A 21,378-nucleotide genomic window follows, 5' to 3' on the forward strand; every position below is an offset into this window, starting at 1 on the left:
CATTTTTTCATGTTGGGATTTTTTTCCTCTGGAAAACACAAGTGCAAATTGCTGGAGGCAGCTGAAGGCTGGAGGTTATGCTGCTGGGGCTCAAGTGCCCCATATGGTTCCCTCTTTCATCTCCTGGACAGACACTGCTCTGCCAAGTGAGAGACTTTGCTCAAGGCTCTGACAGAGTATGGGCTGTGTGTTCTGTACCAGTGCTCCTTTTCTGAGAGAAGGCCAGTAACATAGGGCATCCCCAAAACTGAGTAAAGCCAAGTAAGAAAACTGCCAATATGGGTTTACACATTGTGCAAAAGGTGCCACTTCATGGTTTAGGACATTAGATAAATCATGTCAAGTTTGAGAACTGGATTTGCAAAGGACAAGTCATCCTTTCTATCTAAGGATGAAAGAGAATTATTGTGCTCCCTTGACTTTTCATCCTCATTACTATTTCTGCTGTCTGGAGGATGTTTTTCTTTCCCTGTTTTTCCCTACAATGAGTCTCTTTTCTTTTTGTTCTGAAAACAGCATTTCTAACTATTTCTCATGGTTGGTTGGTTTTGGGGTTGTTTTTTTTTGTTTGTTTGTTTGGTTGGTTTTGTTTTTGTTTTTGTTTTTTGGGGGTTTTTTTGGTGTTTTTTTTTTTGGGGGGTTTTTTTCCCCCTCTTTCCTCTGCAAGGAACTTCTCACTTTCTCAATTTGGAAATTTCAAATAGACTTTCTTATTCACATCTCTCATGTTCCACACCTCCTTCGTCAGCTGCAGGTCACTTTCGTCAGATTTTACTGTTAAGGGATATGTCAGAGACACCCTGAAACTTAGGACTCATTAAGATACCTTTTTTTTCCTGTCTCTCTAGTGGAAATGTTAGTACTGGGCCTTGGTTATATTAAGTTGGATGTTATAATATGTTACTTGTATTTTGGTATCACTCAGAAGTCTCAATCTCAGGTCTTTTGTTGCACAGTATTTTTAAAACATAGAAAAATCTCATGGGTATGTTTTAATTATTTAAAAAATAATACTTAGCCACTTTTAAAAATGTAATAATGATAATAATAACAACAATAATAATATTCTTCCATTGCTAACTTTATTCATTATCTCGTTTCTGAATACTTATCACAAGCTACTTTGTTACGACAAGATAACTTTATGATAGTAAGGGGGAAATCATGCATTATTGTTATAAATTATATGCAAAAGAAAGAACACAAGTAACAAAAATGAGAGTTGTCTTAACACCAGACAAATGCTGTGTTGCTGTTTTTAGGAAAGCTAACTTGGTGAGCAGTGAGTTTGCCTACCATTAGGACCCCAAAATGTGTGAGGTGGTTGCATAAGCACACAGTTTCATTTTCATTGGACTCTGCATCCACCTGGCAGCCTGCAGGGTTCCAGCCACCACTGCCACCTGTGGAAATGAAACATGAGAAAGTGGTGTCCAACAAACACATGTCAACATCTCTCTTAGCAGATTTCTCACTTCATCTTGTGCAAATGCAGAAGCGCTTTCTCAAATTGAATGAGCCAACATTAAAAACAACTGGGAGAGAAGCAAGTATCAGTTTTCCTAGTTTCTGCAAAGAATCACCCCAGATGAGTGCCCAGAAATGGACTAGTGAGCAGAAGCAGCAGATGGAGATGTGTAATAAAGGCAGGGAGCTTTTTGGTTAGTGAGTAAGACAAGGATCATATATTAAGACACACCTTAGTTTTACCCAATAATAAGATGGTTTTAGAACTACTTTTCCCCCCACTAATGTGATGTCTACACCTGCCTGCCTCCCACTCATCTATCCTCAGGCACATGAAAGCTTTTATGGCCCAGGAGCAGAGGGTCCCGCCCTTCCTCTCTGCAGCATGTAATGCAGGTCAGAGTGGGTAATCCCAATGATCTCTGGTGGCCTTACAAAAAAACCATGAAGTGAACTACTCCCAACCCACCCCACTTGAAAAGGCCATTCTGAAAAACAGGTAGAAAGATTTTAGTTTTAAAAATTAAATGTTAAAAAGTAAAATTTGTTTCTTTGTTCATTTTTCCCTGTTAAAATATGAGCTAGTTTTGTGAAATCATTCTTATTCTCTGACTCTTAAAGTAATTTTTCTCACGGCTCTTGACAAAATCCAGCATAATTTCCTCTGTAACTTCAAGACAATTAAAGACTCAAATTCAAGACATTCTCTCAAAATACTGTGAAGAATACTGTGAAGATGTTCCAAAGCCACTTAAAACTCTTCTCCACTCAAGCAGCCACTGGGAATAATTTCTCCCTTCCTGTGTGTTTCTCCTTTAATGTAATCCCTAAGTTCAGCTTTCTAACTAGTTTCTATGACTTTTTTGCTCATTTTAACCTTCCCAAATTCTCCTCAGTTGCTCTGTCTATATTTCCTACTTTGAAATGCAAATTTGGATGTGAAATTTTATTTCTTGCAAGACTGTGTGTACTGAACCTCTACATCTAAAATCCTACAGCTCTATCTGTTTCATTGTAAGGAAGAGAAACATCTCAGCAGTGATCTCTAAATCAGAGACATCTGGAAATTCATCCCAGAGAACAACTCCGTGCAAAGGATTAAGAGCCTGAGTAAAACATCACACACAGGTTTGGCAGTAGTGACCATTCTTTGAAGAAGAATGATCTAAAATGTTTCTTTATTAATGTGAGTCTCTGTATGTGACCAAAAATTTTATAATCCATAAGAGTCACAATCTTATGCCTATATAACTCAGTTCTTAAAAAAATGAACATTTAAAAGTATGACTAAGCACCATTCATGTGTCTGAATAGCATTATAATTTAATTTGCTTATACAGACAGAGCAGAGAAAAACTGCAGCTACAAGAAAAAATTGGAAAAACTTAATTGAAAAATTTAAAAGGTTAAAAACATTTACATTAAAAACAAACTTGAAAAAGGAGTATTTGAAATTTGCTGCTACAAGTAACTATGCTACCCAGAATAAATTATACACTTCATTGAGTGGACATTATTGAATCCTGAAAGGATCAATTTGGGGGCAAAATAGCCAATACTGTGACCAATTTTAAAACTCAGACATATTTATCCCCCTCATGAAAGATGTAACAGTATTTTCAAACTTACCATTTTTGCTCATATCCCAGAAGACACAGGTAGGTTTAGGATCTTCCTAAGAACAGATGTAAAAGCAGACTTTGTATATCTCTTCAGACATAATTCTCATCATTTACAACAGATGTTGCATATGTTTTCATTTAAAGAGCTGAAGAATCCATGTCATTTGATTGTTGAAAATTTGCCTAGTGTCAAATTAGAGGTTTTCTCTGCCAGAAAAACGGATTTGTCCAAATTGCAAAATCTAGAGCACTGCTTCTATGTACTGTTCAACGGTTCCTTTTGCACATCCTCAGAATAATGAAGTATTCTTGTGTTACTGAAGTTATCCATGAATATGATGTCTTTATAGAATCTAAGTACTTTTATCTGTTTACTTCCTTAGGTCTTCTCCATGAATCCTCTACATAAAGCTTGAAAATGTACAAATGCCTGCTGAACCCATGTGTAGGTTGTTTTGCCTCACCTTAAAATATTCATTGTAATGCAATGCAAGACAAAGTCAATTGAGCTGTGAAAATTACAAACTAGGTTCTCATTACATAAACAATTTACTTAGGTATTACATGTTAACATTTTCTTTAATGTTTCACGTGCTATTGCCTCTTTTGGATTAGAGACTGAGAACAGAGTCAAGCTCATATATTTTCTAACTGGAACAGTATGTGCCAAAAGGTTGCATTTGATCTGTATTTTCCTAAATTTACTCCAGTCATCTTTTATTAATATGTTTCTGTCCATTCCTGTGATGAAAACCACATAACAACAAAATAATTCTGGGAACTATTAACAAAGCAAATAATGTTTGATCAAATCATTTAAGTAATTATGAAGTTACGGTGTAATAAATCATGTCCCTGATTTTGAATATGGTCATTAACAAAGGTTTCGCCTACAGTTATTGGCACAGAAATTACTTCTGAGGGGCAGAATCAATGGTCTTGCAGATAAATGTTAGGTCATGAATGGAGTGCGAATGTATGAGAATGAGAGAGATTATTTGTTTCTACTTTGTACTTGCACACTTTTGTTCTAGACTTCTTAATTTTGATTTGAGTTTGATCTTACTCAAAATCCATCCATACATAAATCCATATAATTTTAGCCTTTACCATATATAATCTGCATTCCTCTTCCTATGAACAATCAGTCTTGTTTTACCTGAATTTTGGTATGCTTGATTGTAATCTTCACATAATCCTGAAGATCCTGAATGGTTAAGTTTCCAATACTGCATGCTACCACGAAGCTGGTCAAATTGGCAGGATTTTCTGCATCCTTCAAGAGATTAAGAGAACTATAATAAGTGCTTACATGGCACATAACATGAAAGCCAGAGTACACAGTTTCATTTTTGCAGCGTGCCAGAATAAGTAAGTTGTCAGCATTTCTGTACTCTTGATCACACAACATAAGAACATTATGTTTATAAAATCAAATTATGGTTTAGCCTCATGGAAGCTTTCCTACTTTTCTTGTAGCCATAAACATGTATAGGCACAATTATAGAGAGAGGTTAGAAGGCAAACAAAATTATAACTCAAACAATGTGGCAGATAACAACCCATGATATGATTAGCTCATTTCCCTAAACAAGCATGAATGAGCTCACTTATCTTATTGTTGACACTGTCCTTTAGTCAATGCAAAGTTTTTACAGAATAAACCATTTTCTGGATATAGTTGTTAACTCACCCTCAATCTTAAAATAAATGATTATGAAGTAGTAAACAAATTAAAAGCAATGTTACATACTGAAGGGGATAGCATTTTCTGTAAGGTCTTATTTGATAGGAATTTAAATAGAATTCTGACATTATCACTGACCAGTAGGATTTTTAACCTGCAGCTGACAATTTTCCAGAAGAGGTGGTTTCCTTGGAAACAAATTATTTATTGAAATGGAAGTGCATTAGCAAAGCTATTTTCTTTTGATAGGCTTCTATTGGAACCTGCATATTTAGATGCCTGGTTGGGAAGCTTGGTCACTGCCTGTGGCAGATCTTAGTAAAATAAAGTCTTCTATTCCCACTCACTTTCCCTCCCAAGAGTTGGTCTGCCAAACTCCAGAACCCTTGATTCCTTCCATTTAGGAGTTTTGTTAACATAACAAGATGTCAGCGCTGGGCTTGTGAGATCCCATTACTCATGAGAGACACAATAGCTTCTGTTATTAGGTGGATATTATCCTGAGAAGAATATTTTATTTCCTAAGAACCATATCCAAGACTTCTCAGACACAGTATTTCAGATTATACTGGAGCTTTGTGGCAAAATTTCCTAAAACCTTAAAAATTGAAGAGGAAAGAAAATGCAAATTTCTAGGCAGTTCTTGAGTATTCAGACAAGAAAAAGTCTCTTGCCTGCCACCTAAATTTGAACATCTGACAAAGTCTATGAAAATCCTTGCCCATATTTCCACAGGTTTCAGTGGATTTTGTCTGTAGCAGATAAGAAAAACGAGACACAGTTGGTCTCTTTAGTGAAGGCAATTTAATATATTCTTATGTGTGCTTTAAAGTAAAATACAGATTACTACTTATTTATCCATAAGGCTATGTTCAGCTGAAGATCAACAATTCAGGCATAGATGTTTACACTGAACACACCTGTGTTTGGTGAAGTGAATCCCACCCTGAACAGCTTTTATATAGTCCTCTAAGTAATGGAACAATCTTTAATGAATTACAAGTCAAAACTTACTGGAATTCTCTCAGTTGCAATACAATAACCCACTACCTCCAATGCATCAAAACATGTTTCACTGTTACGTTGAATACTTTTAAGGAAGATAACTAATAGCATTCAGATATTTTTAATTGCACATGGTAGAAATATGAAATGTGATAAATATAAAATGCTCATATTAATGGATAAAGTTATTTGGTTTGAGATGGCATGTGGAGTTTATTTGTGGGCCTTATTTTAATCCCATTTTTCTTTAACTTCCTTTATTTTTAGACTTCTTAAAAATGTGAGGATTGCACATTTTTAATTCATTGTGTTAAACACATCACCCATGAAGAGTTTAAAAAAACACACAAAAATGAAAGGCATTTTAGTTGCAAATTAAGGTGCAATTTTAATGGTTTTTGTTTTTCAATGGCTTATTAAGTGCCACTTAGAAATGCATTCTGGCACCATTAAGGGACACATTCTGACTTCATATGATTTTATGCCATTATGACCAGCCTTCATCTGTATTCTTCTGGGTTTTTTTTTTTATTAAAGATATTCATCCTGTTTTTCTCAAAAGCAAGCTTAAAACAAATACAATTTAAAATAAAAATACTTTGGGGTGTATTTCAGAAGGCAACTGTGGGTCATGGGTATTTTCTTGCCTAGATTATCTGAAGAATCTGGATACGCTGCCAATAAAAACGATAATATAGTGACAATACAATACTACGGAGTTCTGCGGATGCACAAGAGCCAAAGGTCACTTAAAATACTGATGGGGAAACAAACTCAAGTCTTCTGAGACACATTCTACAGTTCAACATGAAACAATGTTTCCTTCTTAATTAACTCTTTTCTCTTCCCCTCCCACCCCCTGCCAAACAAGTGCGGTTTCAGTTTTCTTTTTCCAAGCTGCAAACTCCTCCTAATATTTTTGGCACCTACCATGCAGGCACTATTTAAAATTACCATTTGATAAGACCCAGAAAATAAAACATCAAATCTACCTGAGCATGTTTAGGTTTCAGGTACAAGCATTGTTATCCTTGTTCCTATTAAAATATGGTATGTTTATGAGAACACAGGTTTGAAAAGAATAGTGTATATATATGAACAAAAGTTCTCTGGCTGCTAACCATCAGCCTGGGGTTTCCAACTGAACATAGAGCATTCAGCTGGATATGACTGCTAACCAGCTCTTAAAAGGAAAGGAAAATACTTGGCAGTGTTTTACGCCAAATTCCCTCCTGATTAAAAAAGAACCTGGCTCTACTGAAAATCAAGGGCCTATATTGATGCATTTTAACAAAGTTAAAGGCTTTATAAAAGGCTTTTGCTGCTTTCCTCTTATTTTAAGCACTTGGGATACAGTTTTCCATAGATTACCCTGAGAAAAGGTTTATTTCACATGTGAGAGGAATTTGCAGTTGAACCATTGACTTCAACTCAACTTGGGCACTTCAGCTATTTTGCTGCTCTGAACATAAGACTGTCTTTAGTGCTTACATTTGCTGTCGTATTTAATTTCTGTAACTCATGAAATACTGTGAAAGGATTACACGACAGGAAACTATTTTAGCAGCTGGCTTTGATTCACCCTATCTGAAGTGACTTCAAGCACATTAATGCTTACCTGAAAAAGACCATTTTTATTGAAGAAAGTAAACTGAGCCCTGGATATAACTTCAAACTCATCTTGACTTAAATTCTTCAGTAAACTTGGTGGCAGAACAACAGAAGCGATGGCACTTGTCTGATCCTTGTCAAAATCTATCTGTTAAATAAAAACAACAGGAGAACATGTTCAAACAATAAAGAAACCATCTGTTGTCCACAACTGGGTTCACACTCTTAAACAGAAATATCCAGATATGGGACTAGAACCAATCAACACTAAAATGATTTGTGTCTATATAAGAGTTGATGCAATAAATAAATGTTTTAAAGGCTGGTGAGGTTTCCCACTTTTCCAGCATGAGATCAGCCTTCTGCTACAAAAAGATATTAGAAAAACCAACAAAGAAACAAACTCCTCCACTGGTATAACAATGATTTGGAAACAATGAGATGGTAATTATGACAGTCATAACCATTTTCAGTAGCATTCAAAATACTTTTCCTCACAGCAAACAATGTTGAGAACTACAAGATATGCTCTGAATTTTTCTGTGTTAAATTGTATTAGTTGGCTTGATCTGCACATCTGAAATAATTCTCTTATGAGCTTTTATAGTTTCCCTGGAAAGGAGATTTAAAAATTATTAGTGTCAGTTTTCCATATTTATTGTGCTATGTAACACAAAAAATACACTTTCTGACATCATATAAATTTAATCTTTATTGGCAATGTATCAGAAATCTAAAAGCCCTCTGTGGCCCAGGAGTATAACAAGTGAGTTGGAAATAAAAGAGGATGCAACCCTGCATTTTATTAGCAATTCTGTGACTGATCACTTTCCCACCATGGCCCACTCAAGGTGTGCCACCATATCCATGGAAGGATGGGGAGCAAGCCAGCTGACAGTGGCTCTATAGTAAAAGCCCTTCAGAACTTTACTGTGAGATATGGGAACTCCCACTACTGACTTCTCCAGGGGCATCCTGGCCATGTACTTATGCCTCTCATGGACAATTGTGTCATTCTAAGAGCACCATTAGCTAATAGAAAGTTAAAATTCAAAGGCTATTGACAGATTATTCACACTTGGAAATCAGTAAGAAGCAGCTCACAAACATCTCCTGACAGGGATAAATGTAGTTCAAAACCAGGTTTTCAGAGGTTGGCTCTGCCACAGTAAACAGAAAGTGTGTATGTGATAAAGATATCCCATTAGGCACTGTCTGCACATAGAGTAGAAGAGGCTTCTCCAAAGAAGCATGGATATATTACAGGAACAATTTAATAATATGAATCACCAAAACCTAACTTAGTCAAAGGTTTGGCAAGAAACATAAAGACACAGGGGACTGAAATAGAATCTTTCCAAATTGCCATGGATAAATTTGCTTGGTATCTACTTTAAGAAAAAATACAAGAAAAAAAAAAATCTGGAAACATTCTGACATACAGCTTGAAGAGTTTAATGTTCCCTGATGAGCCTAGGATAGATCATCACATCACTGGTGAAAAACGTGGGCTTTCACAAGGGAATCTCCCTTCAGCAGGGATAGAAAGTATCTTTCTGACAGGCATGGAAAATATAAACGGTGCCCACAGCTGCTGCAACTTTTCTGGTAGGAAGGATGCTAAGAATTCTCAATCAGCTGTTGGAAATGTGAAAGTCTGAGAAGAAGCTCATGTTCCAATAGGAACAGTATAAATAATTTGATGGAGTTTGGATTTTATGATTATTTAGACAGTGCTGTAATAAATGATTCCTGGACGAGAAAATTCCTGGATGTCCTCAAGCCACAGATGGTAATTCCTGTTCTATGTATGATCATCTAAAACCTGGCTTCAGAATTTTCCTTTCCTCTTTCCATAAATAAAGGATGAAATCTGCAGTAGAAACATTCCTTTGATAACAAAGAACTATTCAGCTTCACAAACAGCTATTGAGCTTCATTAATACAAGAGCTAAACAAAAGTAGATTTACAATCACCAAAAATTTCTGATAAAATTGATTCAAAGGAATTTTAGCTAAAATATCTAGGAATATAAATATGTAAAAACTCAAGTACATTAAATCAATTTTTATCTATTTAAACAAGCATTTGTGTTTTGATCCAAAGTCTATATATATGCACAAGTCCTAAAGTCTACTATATTACTACTACTTTTTCTAGGAAGTAGACATTTTTCTGTCTTCATTCTTGTTTCGATTTTTACAGTACATAGTATCTTATAAAATGATCAGACATTTGTTAGGATTGTTGTGTTGCCAGATTGCAGCAGGAATTAATTTGTTTCCATACAATACCTATACTAGGTGCCTTAAGATGCAGACAGGCATGCAGTGAAATTTATAAATTTTTGGCACCTCATCACTACTAATTTCAAAAGAACCTTTGGAAAATCCTGTAGGTGCTCATGTGCTTCTCAAGCAGTATTTCAAATTTCAAGATGTCTGGTTTTTTCTATTTATAGGAAAAAAGCAAAGAAAAATTTTTTTTGAGGTGATGATAAATATCTTAACAATAGTATTCTGTCTAGATACTGTAGCACTGGAGACCTTCCTAAATTTCGTGTGATCTCTGTTCATTTTATTTTTAATGTCTAGGCTGGTCAAGCTCTACATGAATGACTTGAACTGCCTCAGATATTCTAAATGGTACAAGACAACCAACATATACATGGGCAACTGGATTGGCCTTAGCTTTCTTTTAGCATGAAATATTTTAACTGCACTGGAAGGCTGAAGAACTATTGTATCTGCAGAAATCTATATGTAGATACCTATATCTAGGTATCTTACTTTAAAGCTGCAAGACATCAAAAGAGTTGTTAGATATTGTACAATCGTCAGTACCGCAGATTGTTAAAGGTTATTTTCCTTTTTCACTAGTAAAAAAACCCCACAAAACTAAAAAAAAAAGGTCAAGTGTGTTGTGGATTTATAAGTAAAATTACTTTTTATCTGCATGGAATGTGAGTTTATCTGTGTTTCCTGTCACTCAAGGAAATACTACATTAATCTGTTATCTGTTTGGATGATTGTAGGAAAAAGGAAATAGAAAGTAGGGGGAGAAGTGGGAGTTGTAAGTGGATTTATAGGAACCACAATAAACACACTTGGAACAACAGGCACATTTCATGTTCAAATACAGCTGCTTGTTTTGTACCTGGAAATCAGATGCATTATTCTGTGGACTGACGCTGAAAGTACCACCTTTGAATGAAGTTGAATTTATAGAAGACACTCCAAGTGCAAGATTTCGTGTTGAAATACTCATGGATGGTCCAGCAAAATGGATCTTTAAAGCCAAGGCATCAATAGTTTTTAGAGCTCTAAAAACAGAAAAAGAAATTTCTCTGATATTTGAATACAGAAAAAAACCCCACCTATGCTCTGCATGCTCCTCACATAACAAGATGTGTTACTGTGTTTGTATCACCCACCTGTGCATTCACAAGGAGACTGTTGGACTGTAAATTTATGCTTGTCTCTTGAAAACAAAAGCTTTTGACTGACAGAAACTGTGTGACTATTTATCATTGGTCCTGAAATAATTTTCCAACAATACTTATATCTATGCTGTGTCATGTATCAGAAGGTTTTATTTCCATCCAAATACTTTGCCATGCACACTAAAAGAAGAAATATTTGTGTATCTGTTTTGGAAAATTGTTTTTGATGGAAGTCAGAAAACTTTGATTTTCTGGTTTGTCTATACATGGAAGAATGAATCCTTACAGTCTTGCAGGTTGCTCTCAAAAGCTTTTCTCAAATGCAGAAATACTTACTCTGAAGATGAGGCTGCCAATACACTGTCTGAACTGGCTAGAATATTGGAAAAAATTGTCACCACAGTAGAACCCAGAGATTCATCGATTTCTTCATCGTTCACAATTTTTTTGAGCTTCTGCACAACATCATTTACTTTGTCTGAGGTCAGCTGCTGCCCCTCACCAGTGAGATTCAGAAGCTGATTGGCAATATCTGCTGCATTTTCTGTGAGCAAACAGAATCAAGCAAAAAGAGAAAAGAATGCATTACAGTCCTGAAATAGTAAAGAAGTACAAATTTTTATCATCACTGTTGAAAACTAGGGTATATGTATGAATATCCTATGGTATATGTAATGAACATAGGATTTCATCATTTTGTCAAACTGATAATTTTTTAAAAAAGTATATAGGACCTGCTGATTGTATACTATCCTCATTGGCTGTGTCTTTCTTTTCTTTGTTTTGATTTGAGTTGTAAATCAGAACTATTATAGAAAGGGGTGATTGAAAGAAAAAGAGAAGAATACAATGAATAGTATCTCTTCTTTTTCCTCCTCATGCTATCCTTTCTTTTTCACTGGGAAAATTTTCACTCTTGATGCGAAACAAATGCATCCAATGTCTCTATTACTGAAAAAGTGCTCACTCTTTTAAGCTTTCTGAAGAAAGCCTGACCCTCTTGCAAATGCTTCAGTAGGATGGTACTCCTACCTGTCAGAGGCCTGGCAAACACAACACACAAGCAAATTTCATGACAAGAATCTTCCTGATAAGGGAAGTTTGATAGCATGTCCAATGGCAAAACATGTTAAACTGTAATTTCAATGCCACCTGGACAGAAAACTAATATAAACACTAAACTTTAACAATATCAAAATATTTGAGATTTAATGGAATTTGTAAATAAGATTTTGAAAGATCAGCTTTCTTTAGCTTGTAGCTGGCTGTGGGTTGTTTCTTATAATGCATTTTTCTGATATATTTACTGTGGTGTGTTCATTTTACATGACATGATGTTTTTCATATAATCTGACTGCAAGTACTCAGTTGACTGAGTTAGATAGCCAGGCTCCCTAGGACACCAAAAGAGGCTTCTCCAAGACAGCAATTCAGAACAAGGGCTCTGCATATTATATATACGACTGTTCTCTTCACTAGCTTTGGCACTAAAAAAGGGACCATAACATTGTTGTCCTGTTATTTTATTACTCTTTCATGGCCAAAATTACATAAAAGGGTATTTTAGAAACAGAGACTAAATCTGAAAATATCTGATTGTAATTCCAGTGAAGAGAGCAGGAGCCTTTCCCCTGGAGGCATTCAAAATATTTAAAAATATTTTGTCTTAACTTGAATATCAAATAGAGGTAAGATACCACCTTCTTTTACTCTTGATTAAATAGCCTGAAGAGTTTGATTTAATTTGGTAATTGGTTTCCAGAGCTCTAAAAGGGTGAGCTGAATTGAACTTGGGTGCACTTATCCAGAGTTTAATTATTTACTTTGCACTGCTTTTTTTAGAAAGATTTTTAAACAACTTAGCATAAAGAGAAAATGTATTTTTCCAAAGACCAACACTAATATACCCACCTGTGCAATTTCTAAGATCAGGTTGACCCCAGTATGACGTATAATTCTGCAGACCCAAATAGCTAAAGAGGGAAAATGAGAAAATTCACATGAAATATCACAACAAAATTACATAATTATTTCATAATTCTTATGTAGGTTTCACACGGGTACACTTTTCTCAACTCCCAATATTTGTAGCAACATGGCCCCTATTGAAACACAATATATATACTTGACAGAGAAAATAGATGATTGATTAAATGATAGTGCTGAGAGGAACCCCAGTTTTTCAGCAGCAATTCTGTCCTTGTATTTCAGGGAAGACCCAAATATTGACAAAAAACATTATGCCACTATTATGGCCTAGTCATATGCTGTTTCTATAATTTCTCCTTGACATAAATGGCTTTGATCTAGCCAATAGCAAGACATACTGCCTCTCATGAGAACATGCACAGGAGCCATGTGAAGGTATAAATTTATTCCACCAATGAAAACTAGGGTTAGGAACGGTTGGATCCAGGTCCAAAGTTAGGGGCAGAAATAAAGATTCCTTTTTTGTTATTTTTAAAGCCTTGCCATAGCAAAATACAGAATCACAGGATGTGTCAGGTTGGAAGGGACCACAGTGGGCATCTGGTCCAACCGCCCAGCTCAAGCAGAGTCATCCCAGAGCACATGGCACAGCATTGTCCAGAGAGTTCCTGAGTAACTCCAGTGAGGGAGAGTCCACACCCTCTCTGGGCAATCTATTCTGGTGCTTGGTAACCCACACAGTAAATAAGATCTTCCTCACATTCAGGTGGAACTTCCTGTGCATCAGTTTCTGCTCACTGCCCCTTGTCCTACTGCCTGGCACCTCTGAACAGAGCCTGGACCTCTTGGCACCCTCCCTGCAGATACTCATAGACATTGATGAGGTCCCCTCAGTCATCTCTTCTCCAGGCTGAACAGGCCCAGCTCCCTCAGCCTTTCCTCATAAGAGAGATGCTCCAATCTCTTAATCATATTTGTCATCCTGTAAAAATGCTCCAAAATTAAACACACTTTTGCCTCAGTTTTCTTTAAAGACAATCGTGCTGTCACAGCATGGAAAAAGGAAGAATGGTAAACAGGAAAAATTTATCCTTTTACTCAGCACATGATAAAATAACATTATTCCTCAGCTGATACATTTATTGTAACAGCACATGTAATCACCTACTGTGGAATGCAGATTACTAGAAGAGACTTTTAGAAGAACTTCCTCTTCCCTCCAAACAAATCCCACCAGTGCTCCATATTGGCAAAAGCTAGTGGAGGCAGAGGCAAGGAAGGCACAGCACAGGGCAGAACACAGAATTTTATATTTTTTTTAAATGAGAAGTGGTGTACACAGTCATTTGTAGACTACAAATAAGCAATACTTGGACAGCAAAGGCCAGAAACCTTAATTTTTAATGATTCTGAGGCTGTGACATAAAAACAATTTGATTTCTGCACTACTCACTCTACAACAAAAGTTGGTCAGTCAGAATCAGTTCTTGTACAAGATTAGGAGGCTGAGGAAGTGAGTTATTTAAGTATAATGCGGGTTGCTTTCCTGTTTGGCACCGAAACTCAAAGCTGATTCATATCCATGTTACCATACTATTTGGAAAAAGTAAGAGATCTGGTCTTCTCAGAACATGTTCCAGATGCAATGTGGGTGGATAGGACTAATATATTGCACTTAATAGCAATCATCCTAAATACTGAAGAAATTAATTAATATTGCATCATCACAACCATGTTTAAGGCACTCAAAGGAGATCAAAGCCATAATGTTTTGGTAATATATAAACAGAAGTAATAATATTCCCATTTTACAAATGGGAAATGGACATACAGAGTCAAAGTCTTTTGTAGATGTTTGCAAAAAACCCCTTACATTAGGGAAAATTTCTTAAACCTTAAAAAGTTCAAATCTTTAAGCATAAGATTATCCCCACCTCCAATTATGACTAAATAATTACTGGCAAAATATTTGTTTCACAATTTCTTTTACTTTTCCCCTAATGAGACAAGGTGTTTTGGATTAAACCAAATACACATCTCATCTTCATAGAATTTTATTCTAATTCTTACATAAGTCAGATAGAAGTGGTGGAGTGGTAGCAAATGTGAAGCTCTGGGTACAGTAAAATAAAGATCACAGCAAAGTGCAAGGTCCTGCATGCGGGTCAGGACAATCTCAAGCACAAATAGAGGCTTGGGAGGAGAAAAGATTGAAAGCAGCCCTAAAGAGAAGGACTCAGGGATGCTGGTGGAAAATGCAGCCCAGAAAGTCAACCACATCCTGGTTGTATCCAGCGGCATCCAGCTCTGGGGTCTGCAAGATAAGAAAAATGTGGACTTGTTGGAGCAAGTCTAAAGAAGGTCCACAAAAATTATCAGAGGGCTGGAGCACCTCTCCTGTAAAGAAGCTGAGAGAGTTGGGGTTGTTCATCCTAGAGAAGAGAAAGCTCTAGGGAGTTTCCAGCACCTAAAGGGGGCTGCAAGAGGTCTGGACAGGGACTTTTCACAAGAGCATGTAGTGATGGGACAATGGCAAATGGTTTTGAACTGTAAGAGATTAGGTTTCAGTTAGATATTAGAAAGAATTTTTTTTACTTTGAGAGTAATGAGGCACTGGCAGAGGTTCAGAGGTTGACCAGAGAGGTTGTGGAAGCCACATCCTTGGAAGTGTTCCAGGACACGATGGATGGGGCTCTGACCAACTTGGTCTAAGGGGAAGTGTCCTTGCCCATCACAGGGGGTTTGGAACTAGATGATCTTTAGGCTCCCTTCCAAGCCAAACACATTCTATGATTCTATGACTTGAATAAAACAGTTTCATTCTGTAAGAAGATTTTATTTTTATAGTCATGTTGAACATGTATTAATTGTGGGATGCAATATGCACTACAGAAGTGGTAGATGAGTTTTTTCTTATCAATGAAATAGAAACTATTACTGCACCAACCTAATCTCTCATGGTATAGAAAAAGTCTTTCTGAAACACAATACCAGTCAATGGCAACCATTATATATAACTAAATAATGACTATATGTAACCAGAAAGTTGCATCAGAAGCAACTCAGCTTCTCAGATATTTGAACACCTACCAGGTTCTTGATGCAGTCTGAACTGAGCTCCCGTGGCAAAATGTGAAGTTGGTCACAGTAGGCCTGGTATCTGGCCAAAAATAGTTTGGAGGGTTTTCTTCAGCTAAACATTTTTCTGTAAAAATGAGTATATCAGTGTTAACAATAAATTTCTTCACCTAATCATCTTCCATATGTTGTCCTCAGCTCATCAACCAGCCTACAGCACAAAATTGTCTTAAAATGAAATGCTTCGTTGTTTGCAATAGAGTGGCAATAGAGGGGTGTACAACAGGGGATCATCCATGCTGCTGCTGCTCAAAGGTAGGACTTGAATGTCCACGCTGCATCCATCAGCCTCCACCTCCTCCCTTCCAAAGGAAGGGCAATCTTTGGTAGAAGCTGAATTGGAAGAGATGAGAGCTAAAAGAAGATTGATTAAGGGCAACTGTTGTCAGAAACACAAACACCACTGAGAAGTGGGGATAAGGGGCCTTGTGTCTCATTTTAGCTCTGCTAAAATGAGGTCCAGTGTGTCTCATTTTAGCTCTGCTATGAAGCATACTTTTTAACCTCAAACTACCAGAGGAGCTGTCAGGTACCCTCCAAGTGTCTTTCAACCAGACAGCAAAACACTGACTAAAGCAATTTGGACAACTTTGTTTGTATTAAAAGGTATTTTGAGCATGGCTCTTTGGAACGACTCGGTTTATAGGGACAACTTAAAATCTGAAGCCATCATACTGTTTGGAAATGTGTGATTATTTTAACACAGAAGACACTTGTTTATGAACAAGCGAAAAAAAAAAAGGTTGTGTAACAAAGCTCAACACTACTTACCCACTGGATCAACATCCACAGTATGAAGTTGATATCCCTCTTCCATGGTTCGATTATTACTTATGAGCTTCTGTCGGATGTCTTCCTCTTCTAAATTGATGTTGTTGGTAGAATTATAAACCAGGAGAGCCAAAGCACTAAAACTGCAAAGAAAATTATCCAAGTCTTTCAGTCAGGAGAGCAGAGGCCAAATGGGTGGAAATAAAAATATCTGAGAAACTCTGGTTTTCTGAGTATGGAACAGTGTCACCAAAACTGTGCTGCTCATTATCTGTAAATGAATATTTTTGTATATATAGGGCCATGACAAGAAAATATGGCTGGGAAATTTCATCTTCTAGTTACCTTTAAAAAGCATCTCATCAAAAGAGCTAAAAAATATTTTCAGAAGAGTTCAGAAGATGAAACCATAAAGTTGTGAGTTCTAAATGGGCCCTAATTAACTTTAAACATCTGGTTGCTGATGGTTTAGGAACTTAAGAGCTGATTCATCCCACCTCACAAAACTTGTCAGGGTGGGACGAGTCATCCTCCAGAGGATCCACCTCTACACTGACTACAGAGAAAGACTAGGAGATTAACAAAGAACATATACCTAACATTTAAATCTCTTTTTTTTTTTTTTATGGAGTGAAAAACACCCTTACATATTTCTGAAGCTTTTAGTCATAATTAGGAAAGTCGAGTTCCTCAGATGACTAATCTAAGGTTGAGCACTAATAGCTGTTCTGTATTGCAGCCCACTGCTACTTTCTTGGACATCAGAAGTATTTCAAAGTGCCCAAGCCTCTTTCCTGTGAACAAAATAAAACAGTCCCCACCCTTGTCCAAAAACATAGCTTTTCTGGAAGGGAAATCATGAACAGCAAACCGATTCTAGCAGGACACAGGAAATAAGCCCAGAGTGAAAGGCACAGAAATTTCCTCCTGGGACAAAAGGAAATGCTGGAAATGGGAATATGTTGGTACCCAAGAGCATTACTTGGCTATGGTTAGTAGGAGGTAAGCTGCTAAAGCATGGAACATTGGATGTCCGGGGAAGCCAAAATGTGGAAAAAAGAAAAAAGCAAACATGCTTTGAGCTGTCTTCATCTTAGCCTTGCCCTTGGATACCCATCAGCCTGAATAAAGACAGACCTTTGGAGTGTGTGAGCTGTTCCTGGCAGCCTGGGGAGCAGTGGCACTGCCAGCACACATAGAGGGAGCAGGGCACACACCCATCAGGGGTGCTTTCACCTGTGACCCCCCATGCAAAAAAGCAACAGTGAGGTAAAGGGGCTTGTGGGCTACAGGAAGAATAGTAGAAAAAAATCTGTAGGGGTATTGAAGAGGGCCAGTAGGGTTTTCAGGTACTCCTTCCTAGACAGACCAGGACTTCAACTAAGAAAATCTTTCAGAAAGACATCCCCATGATGACAGCTCAGAACTGCACTTTCCAGATGTGTTTAATTTTCTTGACATATTCACTGTTTTACTGGTAACATGTTGCTGGAGAAAAAAGATAAAAATGTGACCACCTGCAGGCTTGGCTTTCTCCTTTCCCAGTGGACGTATTTTAGCAGAGAAATTCCAGCTATCTCAGGCCAGGTCTCTCCTTCCCTGCTCCCAGAGATACTGAGTTCTTCCTAACATTCCTTTGGTCTCTGTGGGGTGTTTAACATGTATATGGCAAATAGCCTCACTAGGGTGGATATGCATTAGCAGGCTTTTTCTGTATACCTCAGATATGTTACAAGCACAAATTTATTACGGCATTTATTTTTAGAAGAAGTATGGAAATTGCCTACGGGATTGCCAATTCCTTCAGCCCTCCAGTACTTCAGCCCCAGAGTCTCCTGGCATTTAACCATCTTTCCTAAAAGATTCTGGCTTCATTCATCTATTCCCTTTACTTCAGAAGAGGAAAACTTAATATACTGATGCCACTCCCTACCTCAGCACTCTGGCTGCAGAACAGACATTCTGAACAGTCACTGCTACTGCTTAGCTGCCTGTTTCAGGATTCCCAACTAACCAAAATGATATTTAGTATCCATACCTGTGAGGAAGGACAATGTCAACAAAATAAAAGGAATAGTGATAGATGAGGTAGAACTGGTTGCAGTTATACGGAAAAATTACAGAGAGAAGTATTGATTATGAAGCACTGGCAAAAAGAATCCCTTAAACCAATCTGTTGTTTTCTGAGAAACTCTTAAAGCACAAGTCATGTATACTGTATAATAAAAGCCTACTCCATAATATGATGAAAACAATTTCCACAAACTTTTCAGAATGACTCATGCTAGCTTCCCAGACTAAATAAATACCTTTTAACTTGACAGCTGACGCAATATGAAGTTCAGTGCTTCCTTCCACTTTTGTCACACTGAGATCCCAGAAAGAAAACATTATAATGGTGAAGAGCAAATTCTCAATTTGGGAAACAGTAGGCCTGCACTCAAATAAATGGAAACACTGCCATGCTCTACTGGTGTCACTGGATTTGCTACACCCAACTTCAAATCTTTTATTGTGTGACATATAAGACAGATAGATTCTCACAGCAGTAATCAATTACAAAGTCCACATAATCCATAGTAACTTGTACTGCCAGCATTACTGCCATCAATATAATTAAAAAAAAATGGACAGTGGTATAGGTAAACACAACAGGGATTAGTATGTTTCTCTTTTCTTTGACTGAAATGGTGACAGCTGGAGCAAGCAGGAAAGCTTGGGAAGACCAGTGCCTATCCCACTTTGTCCTGGTCTGTTTAGCTAAGCTGGCTCAGAGCGAGGAATTTACAAAGCTGCATCCTCATCAGAGGCTCAGGAGGCGGTGGTGGAGCCTGTGCTGCCATGGCCCGGACCACAAAGCCAGCTTTCTTCTCCGGCAGCGTGACTCAGAGCTATTCCAGGACAGTGTGCCTACACATGGGCTGTGGTCGCGCTGCTGCGCCCTGCGAGGAGCCCGGAGGAAGGATTAACAAACCACGGGAACCCTGCAGCACACGCTGCCTTGCACCTGGAGAGATGCAGCTGATAATTAGCAATGCACATTTCTCCTTTCTGCTGTACTAGACAGGCTGAACTAATACTGAATTACTGTTGTTGTCAGACTGTTTCACTCATCACTATTCATTTCCTTCAGAGTTAATATAACTTGATTTAAAGAATATAAAGAACTATTTTTAAAGAACCTAAATACTTGCGGAATCTAAATTTTCACTAAAAGTCCTGGGAATTTCAGTGCTGACTACCCTGGCATATTTTAAATAGTTTTCAAATGTCAGCATTAAATTCTTTACTAATCTCACGTTTATGTTGTCTCTGAAGATAAGTGGTGATGGATAGCTATAACTGAAGACTGGCCACACAGGTAGGAAAAGTCCCAGAGTCACTTGTGAAGTTTTAACTACTTCGCATTAACTGGACAGACAAAAGAGAGCTGACTGTTCCATAAGTCACTCAGTGAAGATGCAATACGAAGAGCAGACCAAATGTTAGAAAACTCACAGAGTAAGACAGAAATAAGTTTGAAAGCAGAGGAAAACTAAAAGCATTTCACAGAAGCATCTGAGTTGTGAATAATCTTTTACTTGAGGTGATTTTGACTGCAATACATTAAAGTGTTCAAAACTGAGAGCAAAATATTAAAAAAAAAAAAGACTTGACATAACAGACACATTCAAAGAAATGTCAAGGATGAAGAGTTTCCTTTCCCTGGAAAAGGTGATGTTATAGTTAGAATAAAAAATCTGAGACTTCATGACACAAAGCTAAAAATTGCAGCTACTTTTCGGACTACTAAAAATAAAAGCATCCTAAGCCTTCCTTTTAAGTTAATGACCATTGTAGCAGAACAATTTTGCAAGCACCCTGGTCACGCCTCATGCCTTGGCTTGTGTCTCTGGGTCTTGCTCCTCATTGCAGATCTGGTGTGGGAATACAATCAGCTACGGCTTTTCAACAGAAAGCACTTATGTGCTAATTTGGTATGAAGTCTATTCATTACTAGAGAATGTTGCAGAGTCAAACCAGAAAGGACTGGAATCCCTCACAGGGAACAGCTGGTCTTTGCTGAAATGAGTTTTTGGTTACACTTGCACTATGTTCTGGAACAATGAAGAAAACCCCCATTCCCTATACACTGCTTTTCTAAAAATGGCATCTAACAATGTCAGATCTTCACTAAATCTAGTAAAAGTCAGCGGAAAGACAAAAGAAGTCATTGGAAGCTGGAAAAGGGCAGGAACCTTCAACAGGAGACTAAGAAAGGATCATCCTTCAGTCACTCAAGAGTAAATCCCAAATTCTAGAATCTGTGATGAAGGCTTTCTTCACAGGTCATGGACACAAGATGCCAGCAGGGCACTATGGAGAAACCTGAGGATTTTCACTTGGTTGTTTTTTGGTTGGTTTTTCAAACAGAAATATTACATATAATGTACATGTTATGCAGCATTTTAAAATATTTCTCAGCCCGAGTAAAGGCTGCCCCTTACTACCTTCAGTTACAGTGAAGTTAAAGTTGTGTGGAGTAGAGGTGGGCCAGGTCCAAACCCTTCATACAATCTCACCGGTAGAAACCCAGAAAACTTTTGAAATATGAACAGACATCACAGATATGTTAATTTATAACAAGAATAGCAAAGTTATTTCATAAAAAATAATTTGAAGTAATCTACAAAGAATGTAAAAAGCCCAATACTTAGGACTAGAA

General features: G+C 37.3%; 1 protein-coding gene across 5 annotated transcripts in view; it reads right to left on the reverse strand.

Annotated features, from left to right (window-relative positions):
• ADGRG6 (adhesion G protein-coupled receptor G6) overlaps window positions 1-21,378 on the reverse strand; it is a 110,764-nt gene that overhangs the window by 19,163 nt on the left and 70,223 nt on the right. For all 5 annotated transcript variants that reach the window (XM_064413501.1, XM_064413499.1, XM_064413500.1 and 2 more), the window contains 9 exons: window positions 16,674-16,816; window positions 15,855-15,969; window positions 12,747-12,808; window positions 11,172-11,379; window positions 10,550-10,715; window positions 7,400-7,540; window positions 4,249-4,365; window positions 3,097-3,142; window positions 1,297-1,403 (listed from right to left, as the gene is read on the reverse strand). In XM_064413501.1, the coding sequence (XP_064269571.1) occupies window positions 1,297-1,403; window positions 3,097-3,142; window positions 4,249-4,365; window positions 7,400-7,540; window positions 10,550-10,715; window positions 11,172-11,379; window positions 12,747-12,808; window positions 15,855-15,969; window positions 16,674-16,816 (1,105 nt within the window). The remainder of the gene's footprint in view (window positions 1-1,296; window positions 1,404-3,096; window positions 3,143-4,248; window positions 4,366-7,399; window positions 7,541-10,549; window positions 10,716-11,171; window positions 11,380-12,746; window positions 12,809-15,854; window positions 15,970-16,673; window positions 16,817-21,378) is intronic.

Source organism: Passer domesticus, chromosome 3, assembly GCF_036417665.1.
Source record: "Passer domesticus isolate bPasDom1 chromosome 3, bPasDom1.hap1, whole genome shotgun sequence".
NCBI classification, from domain to species: Eukaryota; Metazoa; Chordata; class Aves; order Passeriformes; family Passeridae; genus Passer; species Passer domesticus.